Consider the following 24,592-nt stretch of genomic DNA (forward strand, 5'->3'; position numbering starts at 1 on the left):
GCTGGCCTGGCCGGCCATTGCTGCTTCCCTCCCTGTGCTCCCCTCAGGGCCCCAAGCTGGCGGTGCTGCTGTGCTGAGCCAGGGGCTGTGGTGCCCTGGGACCCCCGCGGGTCTCCCCCGCTGCCCATGCTGCTCAGGTTGGGCAGCAGACCCAACTCCATGGGGATCTCTGCTGCTGAGCCCCTTTCCATGTGCCCTGATGGCTCAGCAGCACAGGGCAGTGCTGGGCAGGGCCATGGAGTGTCTCTGAGGGCACAAAGGGCAGGTGAGTGCTGCACCAGACCTGGTCCATGAGGCCTCAAGAAGGTTATCCTCAATTACTCTACACTCTTAGAGGTCTTTGTCCGCTGGCACATCACCACCACTCCTGCCATGGCAGGGCTGTCCTTACCCCATGGACTCCTCAGATTCCCCTTTTTCTTTACCAAACTCTTCTTTGGATGGCCATTAATTTAATGAGGTTCTAATCCCTACCAACTCAGCATTGCATGTTCTCCCTGCAGATCCCCTGACATCTCCTGGCAGCTCCAGATTCCTCTCCAGGCTGACAGTGGCCATGAGCCCTAATGCAGGGGGGCAGTGCCATGCGGATGAGACCAAGACCAGTTCTTGTCAGGTGCTGCCATAAAGCTCTTGGTCTGGCCCTTGGTCCCTCACAGGCTTCCCTTGGAATTCAAGTCTATATTCTTCACTACAGGAAGTCCCAAATAAAACCCCATTTGTTACTGTGGTGCTAGCAGGGAAGCCACCTGTGACCCAGGGCTGCACAGTGCCTGCTGCTGCCTGCAGCCACAGGGATGTCACTGTAGAGACAACAGGACTGTCACCAAGGTACACGAGATATCAGGGCTTACCCAGAAAAAAAAGAAGCACAATGTGGAAGCCAAAAGAGAGCAGCAGTGACAAGGTCACGTCCTGCTGCTGGCCGTGGCCATGGCTCCAGGGAAGCAGCAGCCCCGACCCAAAGGCAGCAGAGAGGCAGAGCCCAGCGGGCAGTGAGGGGCTGCTCCTGCATGTGGCAGCTGGGCTCTTGGCCCTGAGCCCCTCCTGTGTGCTGCGGCTGCTCCCCCAGCTCCAGAGGAGATGGGAAGAGAGGGATGCTGAGACCATTGAACTTATGCTGTCTTCTTGATTGTCTATACCTACAGAGGAAGCCTAGTTCAATAGGTTGAATAGAAGATGTAGTCAAAGTAAATAATTACTTAATAAATTAAACCCATATCAAAAGTTATGAAAATAATAAAAATGAAAAATGAAATGAAAATCTCTCATGTCAGTTTCTCAAATAGAACGGTAGTGTTTAGAAGATTATTATTATTATTACAATATGATAATAATAGTAAGTATAAAAATGACATGATACAAATCACAATAATGTTAACAACACTGATGCTTAAGAAGCACATATAGAAACAGTTTCCTCACTGCAACCTTGAGCTCCTGGTTCCTCATGCTGTAGATGAGGGGGTTCACTGCTGGAGGTACCACCGAGTAGAGAAGTGACACCACCAAGTCTAGAGATGGAGATGAGATGGAAGCGGGCTTCAGGTAGACAAAAATGCCAGTGCTGACCATCAGGGAGACCACGGCAAGGTGAGGGAGGCACGTGGAAAAGGCTTTGTGCTTGCTCTCCTCAGAGGGCATCCTCAGCACAGCCCTGAAGATCTCCACATAGGACACCACAATGAAAACAAAACAACCAAATGCTAAAGAAAGACTAAACAGAACTGCCCAAACTTCTCTGAAATAGGCATGTGAGCAGGAGAGCTTGAGGATGTGGGGGATCTCACAGAAGAACTGGTCCACAGCATTGCCTTGGCAGAGGGGCAGGGAAAATGTGTTGGCCGTGTGCAGGACAGCAATGAGAAGGCCACTGCCCCAGGCAGCTGCTGCCATCTGGGCACAAGCTCTGCTGCCCACGAGGCTCCCATAGTGCAGGGGCTTGCAGATGGCAACGTAGCGGTCGTAGGCCATGATGGTGGGAAGGAAATACTCCGATGACATCAACAAGACAAAGAGAAAGACCTGTGCAACACAGCCTTGATAGGAGATGGCCCTGGTGTCCCAGAGGGCATTGGCCTTGGCTTTGGGCAGAGTGGTGGAGATGCAGCCCAGGTCGAGGAGGGCGAGGTTGAGGAGGAAGAAGTACATGGGGGTGTGGAGGCGGTGGTGGCAGGCTACGGCGCTGAGGATGAGGCCGTTGCCCAGGAGGGCAGCCAGGTAGATGCCCAGGAAGAGCGCGAAGTGCAGGAGCTGCAGGTCACGTGTGTCTGCAAATGCCAGCAGGAGGAACTCGCTCACTGAGCTGATGTTCATCATTCTTTGACCTCGAAAATGGCTGTCTGTTGAAGAGGAGAAGGCAGAGCAGAGTTAGAACAGAGTATTTAAACTAAAACCTATTACAAGCCTAAGAACTCCCCCAGCCCAAGCCCCTCTTTTTGCAGCAGAACCTCAAAGGCTCTCAAAGCCTACTGCATTTCCCACTGCCCCCCCAAGAAAGAAGACCCAGCAGGAGACCCTTCCAGGACCTGCAGCTGCATGGCCCTGAAGCCAGGCACTTACCTTGTCAAGGGCTGTGCACATTTCTCCAGCAGGCAGCTCTCAGCATCCTCCCACTGCCAACTGCCTTCAACCACTCTCTCGTTTTCTTCTCTCTGTGTCTGTGCCTCTGTGTCTCTTTCCTGCTGCTCTGTGCAGAGGAGCTGCTCCTGGGCACAGCTGTCTCTCTGCACCAGGGCCCTCTTGCCACGAGCTCTCTCTGTCCCACGAGCTTGGCCCAGCTCAGCAGCACAGCACCAGCCCAAGGCACTGCAATCACCCCTCTGGGGGCTTTGCTGATGAGCCCACAAACCTCAGGCACTCAGAGACAATTGAAGACGTCTCTCCAGAAGTGCAAGTCAGAGGCAAGTTTCCTGCAGAGTCCCCCTGAGGGCCAGCACTGACACAGCCTCCCTTGGAGCTCGTTAGAGCAGAACCCTGGAGGCAGTGAGGACAAGGAGACAAAGGCAATGTGAAGGTGACACTGATGTGTAGGAAACCTGGATGTGTGTCACCAAACACAAAGGTCAGGCCTTCTCTCCCAACTCAAGGAAGGGAGATCTTTCCCTTCACAGAATACTCAGGGCTCTTTGTGGGGCAGTAGGAGATGGGGATGTGCATGGCCAAGTGTAGGGGAATGGTACGACCCCTGCCTGCTTCATGGGTTGGCGAGGAGTTAATTAGGCTCCATTGCTTTAGTAATTAGCTTTGTCCTCATAGGGCTCAGTGGCAGAGACAACAGCCGTAGCCATGGACACATCTATCTCATAAGGCAGCTCTGTAGGAAGCTGGCCTGGTTCCTGGTGAGCAGGCACCACTGCTCATATGGCATCCCTCGTGGTGTCCAGGCCCTCCTCTTCCTGGACACTACTCCTCAGCAGGGTCCCTCCAATGTGTGGGGTTCCTCTTCCTCTGCTGAAGGACTGAGCTCTTCTCTCTTGTAAATGTCAAGCGGTTTGTCTCGACAAAATCCCACAGTTTCTCGATGTTCGCCCATGTCCTGGTTTCAGTTAGAACAGAGCTAATTTTCTTCCTAGTAGCTGCTAGGGTGCTATGTTTTGACTTAGGATGGGAAAAGTGCTGATAACACGATGATGTTTTAATTGTTGCAGAACAGTGCTTACACCAAGCCAAGGACGTTTCAGCTTCTCACTCTGTCCTGCCAACGGGCAGGCTGGGAGTGCAACAGGAGCTGGGAGGGGACAGACCCAGGACAACTGACCCAAACTGGCCAAAGGGGTATTCCATACCTTCTGATATCGTGCTAAACAATATTTAGGGGTGGCTAGCTGGGGTGGGGGGCCAGCACTGCTCAGGGTTATGCTGGGCATCGGTCAGCGGGTGGCGAGCACTTGCATTGTACATCACTTGTTTGTACACATTATTAGTAGTAGTAATATTATAATCATAGTTATTATTATTATTATTGTTATTATTATTATTATTGTTGTTATTATTATTTTCCTGTCTTATTAAACTGTCTTTATCTCAATTCACAGGCTTCACTTTCCTGTTTCTCTCCCCCATCCCAGAGAGGGAGGGGGGAGGGTGAGCGAACGGCTGTGTGGAGTTTAGCTGCCGGCCAGGTTCAACCACGACAGTCTTTTTGGTGCCTAACTTGGGGCCCAAAAGTTTGAGATAATGGCAGATCTGACCAGAGTGTGTTAAAATAAAATTGGTATAAGTATTAGACCTGCTTAATAGTTACTTGCCATAATGCTGATTGCTTTAATCTCAACTCTGCTGCGCCTGTTTTCCAAATTGAGTATTATAGCACAATATTTTCCGTATTTGCTCTCTGTCATGTTGCCCTTATCCTCTCCGGGCCATGGTTTAAGATCATTATGGTACTGTGTGTTGTAACAGTGGCTTATGAGATGATGAAATATCTGGTCATGACTCTAACTTGGTATTTGTACTCAGTAACGTCGTCGACTCTATACTTTGGAAACCGTATCTCGGAAACTATTAGCAATTATACCTGTTGCCTCTTTTCATTAGGGAGTCAATCTGTGGAGGGGAAAGGGGAAGATATTTTTTCTTACTCATTCACTCTCTCTTTCTCCTTCACCACTCCCTTATCCTCCTCGATCACTCTCCCTTTCTCCTTTACCACCCTCTTATCCTCTGAGCTTATTACAATAGCTCTCCAAGATATTGAATATCCTTGGGATACTCAGACCAGCATGGTCTTGTTGTTATGCCTCCTGAATATGCTTCAGGGTTTGCTTAAAGATAAACAACTACTTAAGAATCTTATCCAGAGATCTGCCCGGAGGCAGGATAGTTGTGGGTGGCAGGGAGTATGGGTGGATATGGGCAGGCATCTAGAGCAGTGGGAACCTCCAGTGTTTTGGAAATTTTCCCCTGAACAACTGCAAAATCCTAAAAAAATGGTAGAATGCTTGAAAAAAAGGTGTCATGACTCTGGTAGTTCCAAAGTAACACAAATCATTGTAACATGCTGGGTCCTGGCTCATGTCTATTGAGCTGCAATTCATACTAGTATCAACTTAGTGACAGACCCTGCAGCCACTCCAAGTCCTGTGACAGACCCAACGGCCACTCCAATCCCTATGGTGGACCCTGCAGCCACTCCATTTCCAGCCCCTGCAGCTGCTCCGGCTCCTGTGGCTGAGTCAGAGAAACGAGCTGTAGCAGTGCAAGTTGCCCCTGTAGAGAAGGTGAAAAAATGGTATAGAGATTCAGGTCGTTTAGAACGCAGAGAGTCTTCTGCCAAATCTAGGTATAGAGACGACAATGCTGGGCCATCAGGGATTCAGGAGGAGGAAGATGAGGATGCCAAAAAATCAACAGTAACTACCCGAAGCCTGAACGAGCGTGAGCTACGAGATGTGCGAAAAGATTTTGGTTGTTGTATAGGTGAGCAGCTTGTCACCTTGGGACAAGCAGCTTGGGACACCACAGCCAATTGTGTGGAATTAAAGGGGAAGGAAGCCAGACGACTGGGATCCCTTGCTAGAGACGCAGGCATTGACAAAGCAATTGCAGATGGAGCACAATCCACCAGCCTCTGGAGGCGTCTCCTCTCAGCTGTGAGGGAAAGGTATCCCTTCAAGGAAGAACTTGTATGTCTACCAGGCAAGTGGACCACTATGGAGAAGGGAATCCAGTACCTGAGGGAATTAGCCGTACGGGAAGTGATTTATGAGGATCCAGACCTCAGACAAACATCCAAAGATCCAGATGAAGTCAGGTGTACACGACCCATGCGGCGGAAGTTTGTACGGAGTGCACCATCATCATATGCCAGCTCATTGGCAATAATGGCCTGGAAAGAGGATGAGGAACCCACAGTGGATGAAGTGGCTAAACAACTCCGGCAGTACGAAGAAAGTCTCTGCTCTTCCATACAGGCCTGTGTCTCAGCTGTGGAGAAACTTTCTGAAGAGTTCTACCAACTTAAAGAGAATCTATCTTCCCCCCAACCTGAACCAACCAGTGTCCACCGACCAAAAGAGAACACCTGGGAGAAACTTTCTGAAAAGGTTCACCAACTTGAAGAGAGATTATTCTCCTCTGTACCTGTACAGAGCAGTGTCTCAGCTATCAGGGGTAGGCGTTCATCCACACAAGGAAGACGGTATGGTGGGTACTCACCCCGTGCCACCCTGTGGTTTTACTTACGAGACCATGGAGAGGACATGAGAAAATGAGATGGAAAATCTACCGCGACCCTAGAGGCACGGGTACGGGAGTTGCAAAAGAAAACAATCAGGAAAAAAGGGCTTCTCTGAAAAGTTTGCTGCTCCAACTTCCAGCAGACAGTCTTTCAAACACAGAAACAAAGAAGATTCTGACCAGGATTAGGGAGGCCCTGCCTCCAGCCAGGGGGAGGGAAGGGACAATCGAGTTTATTGGACTGTGTGGATTCGATGGCCTGGCACATCAGACGCACAGAAGTATAAGGCTTTAGTAGACACCGGTGCACAATGTACTATAATGCCATCGAGCTATAAAGGACCAGAGCCCATCTGTATTTGTGGAGTGACAGGGGGATCTCAGCAGTTGACTGTATTGGAGGCTGAAGTGAGTATGACTGGGAATGAGTGGGAAAAGCACCGCATTGTGACTGGCCCGGATGCTCCATGTATCCTTAGCATAGACTATCTTAGAAGAGGATATTGCAAGGACCCAAAAGGGTTCCGGTGGGCTTTTGGTATAGCTGCCTTAGAGACAGAGGGCATTAAACAATTATCTACCTTGCCTGGTCTCTCAGAGGACCCTTCTGTTGTGGGGTTGCTGAGGGTCGAAGAACAGCAAGTGCCAATCGCTACCACAACTGTGCACCGGCGGCAATATCGCACTAACCGAGACTCCCTGATTCCCATCCATAAGCTAATTCGTCAATTGGAGAGCCAAGGAGTGATCAGCAAGACTCATTCACCTTTCAATAGTCCCATATGGCCAGTGCAAAAGTCTAATGGCGAGTGGAGACTAACAGTGGACTATCATGGCCTGAACAAAGTCACGCCACCACTGAGTGCTGCAGTGCCGGACATGCTGGAACTCCAGTACGAACTTGAATCGAAGGCAGCCAAGTGGTACGCCACAATTGATATCGCTAATGCATTTTTCTCCATCCCTCTAGCAGCAGAGTGCAGGCCACAATTTGCTTTCACTTGGAGGGGAGTCCAATATACTTGGAATCGGCTGCCCCAGGGGTGGAAACACAGCCCTACCATTTGCCATGGGCTGATCCAGTCTGCGCTGGAGCAGGGGGAAGCTCCTGAACACCTGCAGGACATCGATGACATTATTATGTGGGGTGACACAGCAGAGGAAGTTTTTGAGAAAGGGAAGAAAATAGTCCAAATCCTTTCTCAAAAAAACAGTTTTGCCATAAAACAAAATAAAGTCAAAGGACCTGCATGAGAGATCCAGTTTTTAGGAATAAAATGGCAAGATGGACGTCGTCAAATGGATGTGATCAACAAAATAACAGCTATGTCTCCACCAACCAACAAAAAAGAAACACAGACTTTCCTAGGTGTTGTGGGGTTTTGGAGAATGCACATCCCAAATTACAGTCTGATTGTAAACCCGCTCTACCAAGTAACCCGTAAGAAGAATGAGTTTGAATGGGGCCCTGAACAACGACAAGCCTTTGAACAAATCAAGCAGGAAATAGTCCATGCAGTAGCCCTTGGGCCAGTTCGAACAGGACCAGATGTAAAGAATGTGCTCTACACTGCAGCCGGGGAGAATGGCCTCACCTGGAGCCTCTGGCAGAAAGAACCTGGGGAAACTCGAGGTCGGCCCCTGGGGTTTTGGAGTCGGGGATACAGAGGATCTGAGGCCCGCTATACTCCAACAGAGAAGGAGATATTGGCAGCATATGAAGGAGTTCGATCTGCTTCGGAGGTGGTCGGTACTGAAGTGCAGCTCCTCCTGGCACCCCGATTGCCAGTACTAGGATGGATGTTCAAGGGAAGGGTCTCCTCTACACATCATGCAACTGATGCTACATGGAGCAAGTGGGTTGCACTGATTACTCAGCGGGCTCGAATAGGAAACCCCAGTCGCCCAGGAATATTGGAAGTGATCATGGACTGGCCAGAAGGCAAATACTTTGGGATATCATCAGAGGAGGAAGTGGGTCGTGCTGAAGAAGCCCCGCTGTACAATCAGTTACCAGAGAATGAGAAGAAATATGCCCTGTTCACTGATGGGTCCTGTCGTATTGTGAGGAACCATCGGAGATGTAAGGCTGCTGTATGGAGTCCTACAAGACGAGTTGCAGAAGCTGCTGAGGGAGAAGGTGAATCGAGTCAGTTTGCAGAAGTGAAGGCCATTCAGCTGGCTTTAGACATTGCTGAACGAGAAAAACGGCCAGTTCTCTATCTCTACACCAATTCACGGATGGTAGCAAATGCCCTGTGGGGACGGTTACAGCAATGGAAGAAAAACAACTGGCAGCACAGGGGCAAACCCATCTGGGCTGCTGCATTGTGGCAAGATATTGCTGCTCGGGTAGAGAACCTGGCTGTGAAAGTACGCCACGTAGATGCTCATGTGCCCAAGAATCGGGCTACTGAAGAACATCAGAACAACCAGCAGGTGGATCAGGCTGCTAAGACTGAAGTAGCTCAGGTGGACCTGGATTGGCAGCATAAAGGTGAATTATTTATAGCCCGATGGGCCCATGACACCTCAGGCCATCAAGGTAGAGATGCAACATACAGATGGGCTTGTGATCGAGGGGTGGACCTAACCATGGACGCTCTAGCACAGGTTATTCATGACTGTGAAACATGTGCTGCAATCAAGCAAGCCAAACGGTCAAAGCCTCTTTGGTATCGAGGACGATGGCTGAAATATAAATATGGAGAGGCCTGGCAGATTGATTACATCACACTCCCTCAAACTCGCAATGGCAAGCACCACGTACTTACAATGGTGGAAGCAACCACCGGATGGCTGGAAACATATCCTGTGCCTCATGCCACCGCCCGGAACACCATCCTGGGCCTTGAAAAGCAAGTCCTATGGCGACATGGCACCCCAGAAAGAATAGAATCAGACAATGGGACTCACTTCCGAAACAACCTTATAGACACTTGGGCCAAAGAACATGGTATTGAATGGGTGTATCACATCCCCTATCATGCACCAGCCTCCGGGAAAGTTGAACGATACAATGGCCTGTTAAAGACTACCTTAAAAGCAATGGGCGCTGGGACGTTCAAAAACTGGGATACGCATTTGGCAAAGGCCACCTGGTTAGTCAATACTAGGGGATCTACCAACCGAGCTGGACCTGCCCAATCCAACCTGTTACGTACTGTAGATGGGGATAAGGTTCCTGTAGTGCATGTAAAAAATATGCTGGGTAAAACAGTCTGGGCTACTCCTGCCTCAGGAAAAGGCAAACCTATTCGTGGAATTGTTTTCGCTCAGGGACCTGGATACACTTGGTGGGTGATGCAAAAGAACGGAGAGGTCCGGTGTGTACCTCAAGGAGATTTAATACTGGGTGAGAATAGCCCATAAACTGAATTGTACCATGTTAATTAGTATATTACACTGTATGTTATCACTACCATGATTACTATAGGTGACTAATTAGAATGTATGGAAAAGAATGTAACCTGAGCATGACATAAATGGTATGGAATAAGGGGTGGATAGATGTCCTGGTTTCAGTTAGCACAGAATTAATTTTCTTCCTAGTAGCTGGTGGAATGCTGTGTTTTGGCTTAGGATGAGAAGAGTGCTGATAACACCCTGATGCTTTAATTGTTGCAGAGCAGTGCTTATACTAAGCCAAGGACATCTCAGCCTTTTGCTCTGTCCTGCCAACGGGCAGGCTGGGGGTGCAGTAAGAGCTGGGAGGGGACAGACCCCGGACAGGTGACCCAAACTAGCCAAAGGGGTATTCCATACCATCTGACGTCATGCTAAACAATATATAGGGGTGGCTAGCCGGGGGAAGGGGGCCGGACTGCTCGGGGTTAGGCTGGGCATCGGTCAGCGAGTGGTGAGCAATTGCATTGTGCATCACTTGTTTGTACATATTATTATTATTTCCCTATTATCACCATATTATAATTATTGTTATTATTGTTATTATTATTTTGTTATTATTATTTTCCTGTCTTATTAAACTGTCTTTATCTCAACTCACGGGCTTCACTTTCCATTTCTCTCCCCCGTCCCAGAGAGGGAGGGGGGAGGGTGAGCGAACGGCTGCGTGGTGTTTAGCTGCCGGCTGGGTTAAACCACGACATGAGGTCCCAATGTTGAGGTCACAATTCTGAGGTCACTTTGCTGAGGTCCTATTTCTCAGGTCCTATTGCTGTAGTCAAAATGCTGAGGTCCTATTGCTGAGGTCCTATCGCTGAGGTTCTATTGCTGAGGTCACAATGCTGAGGTCCTATTACTGAGGTCCTATTGTAGAGGTTACAATGCTGAGGTCACAATGCTGAGGTCACAAGGCTGAGGTCACAATGCTGAGGTCCTATTTCTGAGGTCACAATGCTGAGGTCACAATGCTGAGGTCCTATTGCTGACATCCTATTGCTGAGGTCCTATTGCTGAGGTCACAATGCTGAGGTCACAATGCTGAGGTCCAAATGCTGAGGTCCTATTGCTGAGGTCACAATGCTGAGGTCCTATTGGTGAGGTCCTATTGCTGAGGTCATATTGCTGAGGTCACAATGCTGAGGTCCTATTGCTGAGGTCACAAGGCTGAGGTCACAATGTTGAGGTCACGATGCTGAGGTCCTATTGCTGAGGTCCTGTTGCTGAGGTCACAATGCTGAGGTCCTAATGCTCAGGTCACAATGCTGAGGTAACAATGCTGAGGTCCTGTTGCTGAGGTCCTAATGCTGAGGTCACAATGCTGAGGTCCTACTGCTGAGGTCACAATGCTGAGGTCCTATTGCTGAGGTCCTAATGCTGAGGTCACAATGCTGAGGTCCTGTTGGTGAAGTCCTATTGCTGAGGTCACAATGCTGAGGTCACAATGCTGAGGTCCTCTTGCTGAGGTCACAATGCTGAGGGCCTACTGCTGAGGTCACAATTCTGAGGTCACAATGCTGAGGTCACAATGCTGAGGTCACAATTCTGAGGTCTTATTGCTGTGGTCACAATGCTGAGGTCACAATACTGAGGTCACTATGCTGAGGTCCTATGGCTGAAGTCCTATTGCTGAGGTCACAATGCTGAGGTCCTATTGCTGTGGTCACATTGCTGAGGTCACAATGCTGAGGTCAAAATGCTGAGGTCCTATTGCTGAGGTCACAATGCTGAGGTCACAATGCTGTGGTCCTATTGCTGAGGTCCTATTGCTGAGGTCACAATGCTGATGTCACAATGCTAAGGTCCTAATACTGAGGTCCGATTGTAGTGGTCACAATGCTGAGGTCACAATGCTGAGGTCCTCTTGCTCTTGTCATAATGCTGTGGTCCTGTTGCTGAGGTCGTATTGTTGAGGTCAGAAGGCTGAGGTCCTATTTCTGAGTTCCTATTGCTGAGGTCCTATTGATGAGGTCAGGTGGCTGAGGTCACAATGCTGAGGTCCTATTGCTGAGGTCCTATTGCTGAGGTCACAATGCTGAGGCCACAATGTTGAGGTCCTCTTGCTGAGGTCCTATTGCTGAGGTCCTATTGCTGAGGTCACAATGCTGAGGTCCTATTGCTGAGGTCCTATTGCTGAGGTCCTAATACTGAGGTCCGATTGTAGAAGTCACAATGCTGAGGTCACAATGCTGAGGTCACAATTCTGAGGTCACAATGCTGAGGTCCTATTGCTGAGGTCACAAGGCTGAGGTCACAATGCTGAGGTCCTATTGCTGAGGTCCTATTAATGAGGTCCTATTGCTGAGGTCTTATTGCTGATGTCCTATTGCTGAGGTCACAATGCTGAGGTCCTAATGATGAGGTCACAATGCTGAGATCACAATGCTGAGGTCCTATTGCTGAGGTCACAATGCTGAGGTCCTATTTCTCAGTTCACAATGCTGAGGTCACAATGCTGAGGTCACATTGCTGAGGTCCTATTGTTGAGGTCCTATTGCTGAGGTCACAATGCTGAGGTCCTATTACTGAGGTCCTATTGCTGAGGTTACAATGCTGAGGTCACAATGCTGAGGTCCTATTGCTGAGGTCCTATTGCTGAGGTCCTTTGGCTGAGGTCACAATGCTGAGGTCACAATGCTGAGGTCCTAAAGCTGAGGTCACAATGCTGAGGTCCTATTGCTGAGGTCAGAATGATGAGGTCACAATCCTGAGGTTACAATGCTGAGGTCAGAATCCTGAGGTCCTATTGCTGAGGTCGTATTGCTGAGGTCACAAGGCTGAGGTCACAATGCTGAGGTCTCAATTCTCAGGTCACAATGCTGAGGTCCTATTGCTGAGGTCAGAATGCTGAGGTCACAATCCTGAGGTTACAATGCTGAGGTCAGAATGCTGAGGTCCTATTGCTGAGGTCACAATGCTGAGGTCACAATGATGAGGTCTCAATTCTCAGGTCACAATGCTGAGGTCCTATTGCTGACATCCTATTGCTGAGGTCCTATTGCTGAGGTCACAATGCTGAGGTCAAAATGCTGAGGTCCTATTGCTGAGGTCCTATTGCTGATGTCCTTTTGCTGAGGTCCCAATGCTGAGGTCACAATGCTGAGGTCACAATGCTGAGGTCACAATGTTGAGGTCCTATTGCTGAGGTCCTAATGCTGAGGTCACAATGCTGAGGTCCTACTGCTGAGGTCACAATACTGAGGTCACAATGCTGAGGTCACAATGCTGAGGTCACAATGCTGAGGTCCTATTACTGAGGTCCTATTGTAGAGGTTACAATGCTGAGGTCACAGTACTGAGGTCCTATTGCTGAGGTCCTATTGCTGAGGTCCTATTGCTGAGGTAAAAATGCTGAGGTCAGAATGCTGAGGTCCTATTGAAGAGGTCCTATTGCTAAGGTCGCAATGCTGAGGTCCTATTGCTGAGGTCCTATTGTAGAGGTCACAATACTGAGGTCCCAATATTGAGGTCACAATACTGAGGTCACATTGCTGAGGTCATATTGCTGAGGTCCTATTGCTGAGGTCCTATTGCTGAAGTCCTACTGCTGAGGTCCTATCGCTGAGGTCCTATTGCTGACGTCAAAATGCTGATGTCCTATTACTGAGGTCCTATTGTAGAGGTTACAATGCTGAGGTCACAATGCTGAGGTCAAAATGCTGAGGTCCTATTGCTGAGGTCTTATTGCTGAGGTCACAATGCTGAGGTCACAATGCTGAGGTCCTATTGCTGAGGTCACAATGCTGAGGTAACAATGCTGAGTTCAGAATGCTGAGGTCCTATTCCTGAGGTCTCAATGCTGAGGTCACAATGCTGAGGTCACAATGATGAGGTCTCAGTTCTCAGGTCACAATACTGAGGTCCTATTCCTGAAGTCCTATTGATGAGGTCACAATGTTGAGGTCCTACTTCTGATGTCACAATGCTGAGGTTTTATTACTGAGGTCCTATTGTAGAGGTCACAATACTGAGGTCCCAATGTTGAGGTCACAATGCTGAGGTCAAAATGCTGAGGTCCTATTGCTGAGGTCTTATTACTGAGGTCACAATGCTGAGGTCACAATGCTGAGGTCCTATTGCTGAGGTCACAATGCTGAGGTCACAATGCTGAGGTCGCAATTCTGAGGTCACAATGCTGAGGTCCTATTGCTGAGGTCACAATGCTGAGGTCACAATGCTGTGGTCCTATTGCTGACGTCCTATTGCTGAGGTCACAATGCTGAGGTCACAATGCTGAGGTCACAATGCTGAGGTCCTGTTGGTGAAGTCCTATTGCTGATGTCACAATGCTGAGGTCACAATGCTGAGGTCCTGTTGGTGAAGTCCTATTGCTGAGGTCACAATGCTGAGGTCCTATTGCTGAGGTCGTATTGCTGAGGTCACAATGCTGAGGTCACAATGCTGAGGTCACAGTGCTGATGTCCTTTTGATGAGGTCTAATTGCAGAGGTCCTATTCCCGAGGTCACAATGCTGAGGTCACATTGCTGAGGTCACAATTCTGAGGTCACAATGCTGAGGTCCTATTGTTGAGGTCACAATGCTAAAGTCAAAATGCTGAGGTCAAAATGTTGAGGTCCTAATACTGAGTTCACAAAGCTGAGGTCACAATGCTGAGGTCACAATGCTGAGGTGCTATTGCTGAGGTCCCATTGCTGAGGTCCCATTACTGAGGTCACAATGCTGAGGTCACAATGCTGAGGTCCTATTGCTGAGGTCCTATTGCTGAGGTCCTATTGCTGAGTTCAGAATGCTGAGGCCACAATGTTGAGGTCCTATTGCTGAGGTCCTATTGCTGAGGTCCTATTGCTGAGGTCGTATGGCTGAGGTCACAAGGCTGAGGTAACAATGCTGAGGTCCTATTGCTGAGGTCCTATTGCTGAGGTCCTATTGCTGTGGTCAAAATGCTGAGGTCACAATGCTGAGGTCCTAATACTGAGGTCCTATTGTAGAAGTCACAATGCTGAGGTCACAATGCTGAGGTCACAATGCTGAGATCACAATGCTGAGGTCCTATTGCTGAGGTCACAATGCTGAGGTCCTATTGAGGAGGTCCTATTGCTGAGGTCACAATGCAGAGGTCCTATTGATGAGGTCACAATGCTGAGGTCCTATTGGTTAGGTCACAATGCTGAGGTCACAATGATGAAGTCCTATTGCTGAGGTCCTATTGCTGAGGTCAAAATGCTGAGGTCACAATGCTGAAGTCACAATGGTGGGGTCCTTTTGCTGAGGTCACAATGCTGAGGTCACAATGAAGAGGTCACAATTCTGAGGTCATAGAATCATAGAATCATAGAATATCCTGAGTTGGAAGGGACCCTTAAGGATCATCAAGTCCAACTCTTGACACCGCACAGGTCTACCCAAATGTTCAGACCATGTGACTAAGTGCACAGTCCAATCTCTTCTTAAATTCAGTCAGGCTCGGTGCAGTGACCACTTCCCTGGGGAGCCTGTTCCAGCGTGCAACCACTCTCTCTGTGAAGAACCCCCTCCTGATGTCAAGCCTAAATTTCCCCTGCCTCAGCTTAACCCCGTTCCCGCAGGTCCTGTCACTGGTGTTAATGGAGAAAAGGTCTCCTGCCTCTCGACACCCCATTATGAGGAAGTTGTAGACTGCAATGAGGTCTCCCCTCAGCCTCCTCTTCTCCAGGCTGAACAGGCCCAGTGCCCTCAGCCGTTCCTCATACGTCTTCCCCTCCAGGCCTTTCACCATCTTCGTAGCCCTCCTCTGGACACTCTCCAACAGTTTCATGTCCTTTTTATACTGTGGTGCCCAGAACTGCACACAGTACTCGAGGTGGGGCCGCACCAGTGCAGAGTAGAGCGGGACAATCACCTCCCTCGATCTACTAGCGATGCTGTGCTTGATGCACCCCAGGACACGGTTGGCCCTCCTGGCTGCCAGGGCACACTGCTGGCTCATATTCAACTTGCTGTCTACCACGACCCCCAGATCCCTCTCTTCTAGGCTGCTCTCCAGCGTCTCATCGCCCAGTCTGTCCGTGCAGCCAGGGTTTCCCCGTCCCAGGTGCAGGACCCGGCACTTGCTCTTATTGAACTTCATGCGGTTGGCGATCGCCCAGCTCTCCAACCTATCCAGATCCCTCTGCAAGGCCTTTCCACCCTCAACAGAGTCCACAACTCCTCCAAGTTTGGTGTCACCAGCAAACTTGCTCAAAATACCTTCTATTCCTACATCCAGATCATTTATAAAAATAATGAAAAGGACCGGCCCTAAAATGGAGCCTTGAGGGACCCCACTGGTGACCGCCCGCCAGCCTGACGCAGCCCCATTCACCATAACCCTTAGGGCCCTGCCCGTTAGCCAATTGCTCACCCATCGTATGATGTTTTTATTTAGCTGTATGGTGGACATTTTGTCCAGTAGGATCCTATGGGATACCGTGTCAAAAGCCTTGCTGAAGTCCAAAAAAATCACATCAGCTGGTTTCCCTTGGTCCACCATACGGGTGATCTTCTCATAAAAGGAAATCAGGTTAGTTAGGCAGGACCTACCCTTCACAAACCCATACTGGCTGGGACCAATGACTGCTTTCTCCCCCAGGTGCGCCTCAATACGTTTGAGAACCATCTTCTCCATGATTTTACCAGGCACTGACGTGAGACTGACAGGCCTGGAATTGCTAGGGTCTTCTTTCTGACCCTTGAAAATTGGCACAACATTTGCCAGTTTCCAGTCTACCGGGCCCTCTCCAGACTCCCAGGATTGTTGAAAAATAATTGAGAGATGTTCCACGATGACGTCCGCCAGCTCTTTCAGCACCCGGGGATGAATCCCATCCGGACCCATGGACTTGTAGGGATCCAGGTGGAGTAGCAAATCCCGCACACGTTCAGGGTCAGTTGGGAGTTTGTCATCCCCACCGTCCCGGTCCTCCAGCTCAGGGCACCCTGGGTCCCGAAGCCCATCATCGGCATTGAAGACAGAGGCAAAGAAGGCGTTAAGCGTCTCTGCTTTGCCTATGTCATTGTCTGTGAGAAGACCTTCCCTTTCAAGGAGCGGCCCTATGTATTCTTTAGTTCTCCTTTTTCCATTCACATATCTAAAAAAAAACTTTTTATTTTCTCTCACAGACACAGCCAGCTTCAACTCTAGGTGTGCTTTGGCCACACGAATTTTCTCCCTACAAACACGAACAGCATCCCTGTATTCTTTCCATGACACCTGGCCCTCCTTCCAGTAGCGAAACACTCCCTGTTTCCGCCTAATCTCCATTAGAATGTTCCTGGTCAGCCACGCCGGCCTCCTGCCCCGCCTGCCTGACCTGCAATATTTAGGAATTGCCTGATCTTGTGCTTCTAGGAGGCATCGTTTAAAGAATGACCAGCACTGGTGGACATCGAGGCCTTCAAGAGCAGCTTCCCAGGGGACCTTGCTGACTAGTTCCCTGAGCAGCCTGAAGTCCGCTTTCCCCATATCTAGGGATGAGGTTTTGGTGGCACTTTTCCTTCTGTCACCGTAAATTTTGAACTCAACCACTTCATGGTCGCTATGACCGAGGCGGCCACCAATCACCACATCTCCCACCAGACCCTCTCTGTTTTCTAGCAACAGGTCTAGGAAGGCACCTTTCCTAGTTGGCTCCGTTAGCACCTGCACCAAGAAGTTATCATCTAGGTGCTTCATGAACCTCCTGGACTTGCTCGTGTTAGCAGTGTGGCACTCCCAGTTAATGTCTGTTAAGAATAATTTATAATGCAGATATGATGCTGAGATGGTGCTGTTATGATGCTGTAATGATGCTATGATGATGCTGTGATGATGCTGTGATGACCCTGTGATGACGCTATGATGAAGCCGTGATGATGCTGTGATGACACTACGATTATGCTGTGATGACACTGTGATTATGCTGTGATGACGCTGTGATGATGCTGTGATGACGCTATGATGACGCTGTTATGATGCTGTGATAATGCTGTGATAACGCTCTGATTGTGCTGTTAGGATGCTGTAATGATGCTGTGATGACGCTATGATGATGTTGTTATGACGCTGCGATGACACTGCAAAGACACTGTGATGATGCTGTGATGATGCTATGATGATGCTGTGATGACGCTGTGATGATGCTGTGATGATGCTATGATGATGCTGTGATGATGCTGTGATGATGCTCTTGTGACGCTGTGATGACGCTGTGATGACACTGATTATACTGTGATGATGCTGTGATGAAGCTGTGATGACGCTGCGATTACACTGTGATGATGCTTTGATTACTCTGTGATGCCATTGTGATGACGCTGCTAAGACGCTCTGATGATGCTGTGATGATGCTCTTGTGACGCTGTGATGATGCTGTGATTACGCTGTGATGACACTTTGATGATGCTATGATGACGCTGTGATGACGCTGTGATGACACTGTTATGATGCTGCGATGACGCAGCAAGGAAGCCGCGATGAAATAATGATGACACAGTGATGACGCTGTGATGATGCTGCGATCATGCTGTGATGGCGCCATGATGATGCTATGATGATGCTGATATGATGCAGTGATGATGCTGTGATGATGCTGCGATGACGCTGTGATTACGCTGTTATGATGCTGTGATAATGCTGTGATGACTCTCTGATTGTGCTGTTAGGACGCTGTAATGATACTGTGATGACGCTATGATGATGCTATGATGACACTATGACGATGCTGTTATGATGCTATGATTACACTGTGATGATGCTGTCATGACGCTGTTATGGTTCTGTATGACGCTGCGATGCCGCTGTGATGATGCTGTGATTATACTGTGATGATGCTCTGATGATGTTCTTGTGACGCTGTGATGATGATGTGATGACGCTGTGATGACACTGTGATGATGATGTGATGATGCTGTGATGATGCTGTTATTACTCTGTGATGACGTTGTAATGACGCTGTGCTGATTCTGTGCTTACGCTGTTATGATGCTCTGATGATGCTATGATGATGCTGTGATGGCGCTGTGATGACACTATGATGACGTTATGATGATGCTGGTATTACGCTGCAATAATGCTGCAATTACTGCGATGACGCTGTGATGACGCTGTGATGATGCTGTGATTACGCTGTGATGATGCTCTGATGATGCTTTGATGACGCTGTGATGACGCTGTGATTATGCTTTGATGATGCTCTTACGACTCTGCAATGACGCTGTGATAATGCTGTGATTATTCTGTGTAGATGCTCTAATGACGCTGTGATGATGCTGTGATGCCGCTGTGATTCCGCTGTGATGACGCTGTTAAGATGCTGTTATGACACTGTGATGATGCTGTAATGACGCTATGATGATGTTGTGTTGACGCTGTGATGATTCTGTGATGACGCTGTGATAACATTGTGAGGACACTATGATTATGGTCTGATGATGCTATGATGACTCTCTGATGACACTGTGATGCCGCTGTAATGCCGCTGTGATGCCGCTGTCATGATGCTGTGATGACACTATGAAGATGCTGTGATGATGCTGTTATGATGCTTTGATTACGCTGCGATGATGCTGTAATGATGCTCTTGTGACGGTGTTATGATGCTCTGATGACACTCATTATACTGTGATGATGCTGTGATGATGCTGTGATGATGCTGTGATTACACTACGATGATGTTCTGATGACGCTGTGATGATTCTGTTATGATTCTGTGATGACACTTTGATGACGCTGTGATGATGGTGTTTTTACACTGTGATGATGCTTTGATGATGCTGTTATGACACTGTGATGATCCTGTAATGACGTTGTGATGACGCTGTGATGACGCTGTGATGGTGCTGCGATCAAGCTGTAATGACGCTGTGATGATGCTGTGATTACGCTGAGATGGTGCTGTTATGACGCTGTAATTTTGATATGATGATGCTATGATAATGCGGTGATGATGCTGTGATGACGCTATGATGATGCTGTTGTTATAAATGGCTCAGGATTCAAATTAGGATTAAATAAAAAAATAGGATTTATTAGAAGAATATAAAGGAATAGAGGTAAGCAAACAGCGCTGGGTGCACCGGGAGTCTCCGCTCCACCAGGACGCACACCAGTTACATCAAGCAGCTGATTTTTATGCACCTAGACTAATACATATTCATTACTACTTCTAAAAAAGTAGATTATTATAATTAGCTTCCGGGGTCCAGTCCCTCCTACTGGAGCATGCGCATCAGTCTCCTCTGGGGGTCTCTAGGGGTCTTTCATGCTGAAGGCTCGTAGTCTTCCTCTCACCTTTGTACTCACTCGGCACCATTCCAAGTTTGTGGAACACTCTCTACAGGTCTTGTCTCCCAACCATCCTTCAGCTTCTTTTTCCTTCCTCTTAATCTCTTGGCCCCCTGGCCAGATACCAAAGATCCACATAGTATCCCATAACAGTCACTAGTTGTTATCAGTTGTTCTGAAACTCCCAGACATCAAACACAAACAGCTTTCTTATTTGATGCTTCACGAGTAATTAAAATATTCTTCCCCAGCTATTCACAGTCACATCTATAGCAGTGTTAAGTTAATCTCAAAGAAGACAGAAAAAAGCTGTAACTGTTAGAACTAAAAGTCCGGAATAACAAAAGCAAACAGGTTCATAAATTTAAGGAGTGTTTTCTGAAGACTTGATAAATTGACTAGGATGAGGGGGAGACTGGGACACACTGCATCTGTGGTTCAAGAACTAAATTGCCAGTGCAGGGCCCAGAGGCAGACAGGATTCAAACAGAATTATTCTTTATGGACACGAATTTATGGACACGAATTTATGGACACGAATTTTTGGACACGAATTTTTGGACACGAATTTTTGGACACGAATTGGAATTCTTAAAATATTCCTCACAGTTATCTCCCTTTATGATGACATGGAGCACATTTTCAGCTCATTTGTGGCTGATGCCAAGCTAGGAGGAGTCCTTGAGCAACTTCACCTTGCGCAGAGCACAACACTATGTGGGCTGCTGCAGGGCAAGTTAACTCCATCCCTGTCAGACCCAGTACAAGCAAACACTCAGTTTTCATGCCGACTGTGAGATCCCCTCTGCCTACATATCCAGTAGGACCCTTACAGGAAGAAAACCTGGCTATAGGTTGTCATGTTCCTTCTTGGAGGTAAGGAACTGGACAGGCTTGAGAGGTTGCTTGTGGGAACCTCATGAGACTCCCACCTGTTCTCATGAGACACCACCTGGAGTACTGCGTTCAGCTCTGGGGCTCCCAATACAAGAATGACTTGAAGCTATTAGAGTGAGTCCAATCAAGGACCACAAGGATGATCAAGGGGGTGGAGCACCTCTCCTATTAAAATAGGTAGAGGGAGTTGGTGTTGTTCAGCCTGGAGAAGGCTCTGAGGAGACCTTAGAGCATCCATCCAGTACTTAAAGTGGGCCAACAGAAAAGCTGGGGAGAGACTTTTTCTCAGGGTGTGCAGTGATAGGACAAGGGGAATGGTTTCAAACTTAAAGAAGGTAGATTTAGAGTGGATAGTCATATGAAATTCTTGATTTGGAAGTGCGGCACTGGCACTGGTGCTGTGGGTCCAGAGGACACCCAGAGGGAGTTTGGATCAGCCCATGCCCTTGTGTTTGAAGGAACAGCTGGTGAGAGTGGAGAGGCAGCAGTGAAATCATGGGAATATCGGAGTGAGAGCAAGGTGGGGAAGAGAAGTGGTTGTCTGCAGCCTTCAGAGAGGTGTGGAACAGCATAGAAAAGTCTGCAGAGGAGAAGGCAGAGGGCTTTGACAAGAATGGAAGGCTGCAGCAGCACTGACACCTTTGTCCCCTTGGCCATTGCTTATGAGGAGACATCTTATACTTGCAATAAATGACTGAGTCCCAAATAGGATTGCAATTAAAATTTACAATTTCTTAAAGGAATAGAGGCAAGGAAACAGCACTGGGTGCGCCAGGAGTCTCCGCTCCACCAAGACGCACACCTATTACATCAGGTGCCTGGTTTTTATGCTCCTAGGCTAATACATATTCTACACCACTTTTTGGAAAAGGCAGCGTTATTATAATTAGTTTCCCGGCATCCGAACCATCCCACGGACGCATGCGTATCAGTCTCTGGTGGTCCCTCTGGGGGGTCGCTCGTACTGAAGGCTCATAGTCTTCCTTCCAGTCTTTGTCCTTCAATTGTTCTTCATCTTCCCCCCTTCTTCATATTTGGTCATCTCTTAGCCGGATCTCAGAGACCCGTGCAGTGCCACATGCCATAGTTAGCAGTTATTTTGAAACCCCTTTGTTCTCTTCTCCCAGATATCAGAGACTTGTCCCATGCAAAAGTCAGCAGTTTTTGGAAACTCCTTTGTTCTCTTATCCCCTAGACCTGAGTCTCAAGGTTTACCCTTCAAATGCTCTATTAACACAAACTGCTAGACTCTGTTTCACTGAGACGTGTGGTTATCCAAGGGTATGTAAGCCAGAAGGTCACATTCATCATACCATGCAGCCCTATCATTGTTCCATATTGACACGAATCAGATGAACATATTTCACATACTCGTGGCATTGGGACAATGTATTCTCCTTTGAACCATGTGAAAACACTGGATGGTGTCATAATGCTGTCCCTCACATGATATTATGGGCATCGTCCTACCCCACAGACCCCAGGAAGAGCCCTGATTGAGACATGGAGGTGCTGGGGGTGCAGGATCTCCCCTCCCTGTGGCTGGGGTCAGGCCTTGGCCTTCTGCTTCAGCAAAACAAACTGAGACTTTTCTGAGCACAGTGTCTTTGCCTGTCTGTAATCAGGGCCTCTAGTTATCTGCTGTAAGAGTTCCCATGTGAGGCTATCATAGAAACAGACTAGAATGGCCAACAGAGTGTAGAGTATAGAGCAGTCTAATACTACGGAATAGAGTAGCCAGCAGAGGTGAGACAGGTACTTTGATATAATGAAAGCCATCAGAAAGCTGATCCCAGTTAGATGACTGATATGGGGAGGTCAGGAGTAACCTGGCCAGGAGAGATGTGAGATTTGGGGGAGGGAAGAGAAGGGAGGAGGAGCTCAGAAGCTTACCTTTGTAGAGGTAAGAGGGTTCATGTAATGTTGAGGCTGCTGTGACACTGACTTCAAACAGTCTTGTAGGGCCTATAAACTGTTTTCAACAGTAACAATAATCCCTCAACCTAAACATTACACAAACACCCTGACAGGAATCCACTATTGTAATGCAGAAATCCAAGTATCGCCTGAAGAAAAACTCAGCCCATAGCCCCTTTCCCTTACATTTACTCTCTTGCTCACCCGAATCACTGCCCCTAACACTAACATTAAATGGCTCTATTTCATCTTAGACTTCTTGACAGAAGTAAACAAAACCCTTAAGCATGATGTGTGCCCATACCCTAACCAGACACCTGACACCACAAGCAGAACACCAAAAGCTCCATCTAAAACTTTGCTTAATCTCTAACCCAGAAAGGCCAAATCTAGTCCCGAGGAGAGTAGAGAGAGGTCAGCCCTACCTCAGGATCTGATGGCCCAGCAGGAGGAATGTGACTGTGGCAGGGACTGTGAGGTCACTTCTGTCTCTGCACTTGATCGGGCAGCAGCAGGAATGTGTCACAGAAAGGGACTGGGAGGTCACTTGTGTCTGGAGGTGGCAGGTCAGCCTTGACTTCTCCCTGGGATCTGCACTTTTGGGCTGACATCTGGCAGTGGCCCTGCTAGGCCAGCAGAAGGCACCTGCTTGGCATGCTGACTGGGGGATCCCCTCTGCCTACACACCCAGGAGGACCCAGACACAAAGAAGGCCAGCAGACAGATTGTCCTGTCCCTTCTGCTTGAGTCCATGACTGGACAGTAGGAGGCACAAGGCTTGGCTGTGTCTAGCCAAGAAGCTGCAAGGCCAGCAGCAGGCCCCTGGCTTGGAAGTTGCTGGTGAGGTGACTTGTGTCTGGTTGGCTGAGAGGCCGCAAGGAGCCTGCTGGGTTGGGATGCCTACTTCAGGAGTGGTTTCCACCCTTATGGAGCTTCCTTTGATAGTAGGAAAGAGCAGGAGAGAATAAGCTGCCACAAAATGCAATGTGGAAGGTTGGCACTAGCCTCTATGAGGAAGAAATGCCAAAATGAGAGCAAGGTGGTGAACAGACATGGGTGTCTGCAAACTTCAAGAAAATAGGGCAAAGTGTGGGACAGTATAGGAAAGCTTGCACAGGAGAAGGCAGAGGGTGCTGGCGAGAATGGAAAGCCCCAACAGCCCTGAAGTTTTTGTCCCCTTATGAGGTGATGAGATGTAGTCATTGCAGTGGGGCCTCCTTCCTTCCTTGCAACCCTTGCAGATGCTGGGAGGTGTCATTCCGGTGTTCTTCTCATGGCATCACACTGCCCAGAACATCCCACAGATCTCCAGAAAGAACACTGAGCCATACATGGGGTACAAGGTCTCCCCTCCAGTAGCTGGTGGCAGGCCTTCAATCTTCTGCTTCACTGAAAGAAACCAAGACTTTTCTCAGCATAGCACTTTGCCTGTCTGTAACCATGGCCTCCAATTATCTGCCCTAACAAGGCCCTGGGGAGGCTTCGTTAGTAACAGCCCTCAGTGGGGCCCATTAATACTCTAAGTCACTTCAACTTTTGTGCCTCCTGACTTGACTTGCTCAAGCGGTTACATCACTCTCCTCTCAGTACCTGAGCTTCATAGACTCAGCACCAAAATACACCATGGACCTCATTAAAATGAAGAAACTCCTAACATCTCTTGCATAGTTTTCTTAAAGACTTCAAGATTTGTTCAGCTAATTGCAGAGCTTGCATGATGTAGTTAAGGAAGAAGATTTCAAAAAGCACCTAATCAAAAACTTCTTGTTTCAAAGTCTGAATTTTGCTGCATTTCAGTTTTGAGCATCATTCTCCTATTGCTGTTCATCCAGGGTGACTTCTTTGGAGACCTCCATCAGGAGGAAAAGCAGAGTCTGGAGGTCTGACAGCTCCACTGCCAGCAGTGGTCTTTGACCCTGTAACTGCAGCCCAGCCCAGCACATGAAACCCTTTCT

The 24,592-nt window shown here is 48.4% G+C and overlaps 1 protein-coding gene across 1 annotated transcript; it reads right to left on the reverse strand.

Moving 5' to 3' along the window:
• Positions 1–1,377: 1,377 nt before the first annotated feature.
• LOC113841121 (olfactory receptor 14A16-like) lies at positions 1,378–2,319 on the reverse strand. The gene has a single exon (XM_027447841.2). The coding sequence runs from the start codon at positions 2,317–2,319 to the stop codon at positions 1,378–1,380; it is 942 nt and encodes a 313-aa protein (XP_027303642.2).
• Between the last annotated feature and the right edge of the window lie 22,273 nt (positions 2,320–24,592).

This window comes from Anas platyrhynchos, chromosome 31 (assembly GCF_047663525.1).
Source record: "Anas platyrhynchos isolate ZD024472 breed Pekin duck chromosome 31, IASCAAS_PekinDuck_T2T, whole genome shotgun sequence".
Taxonomy (NCBI): domain Eukaryota; kingdom Metazoa; phylum Chordata; class Aves; order Anseriformes; family Anatidae; genus Anas; species Anas platyrhynchos.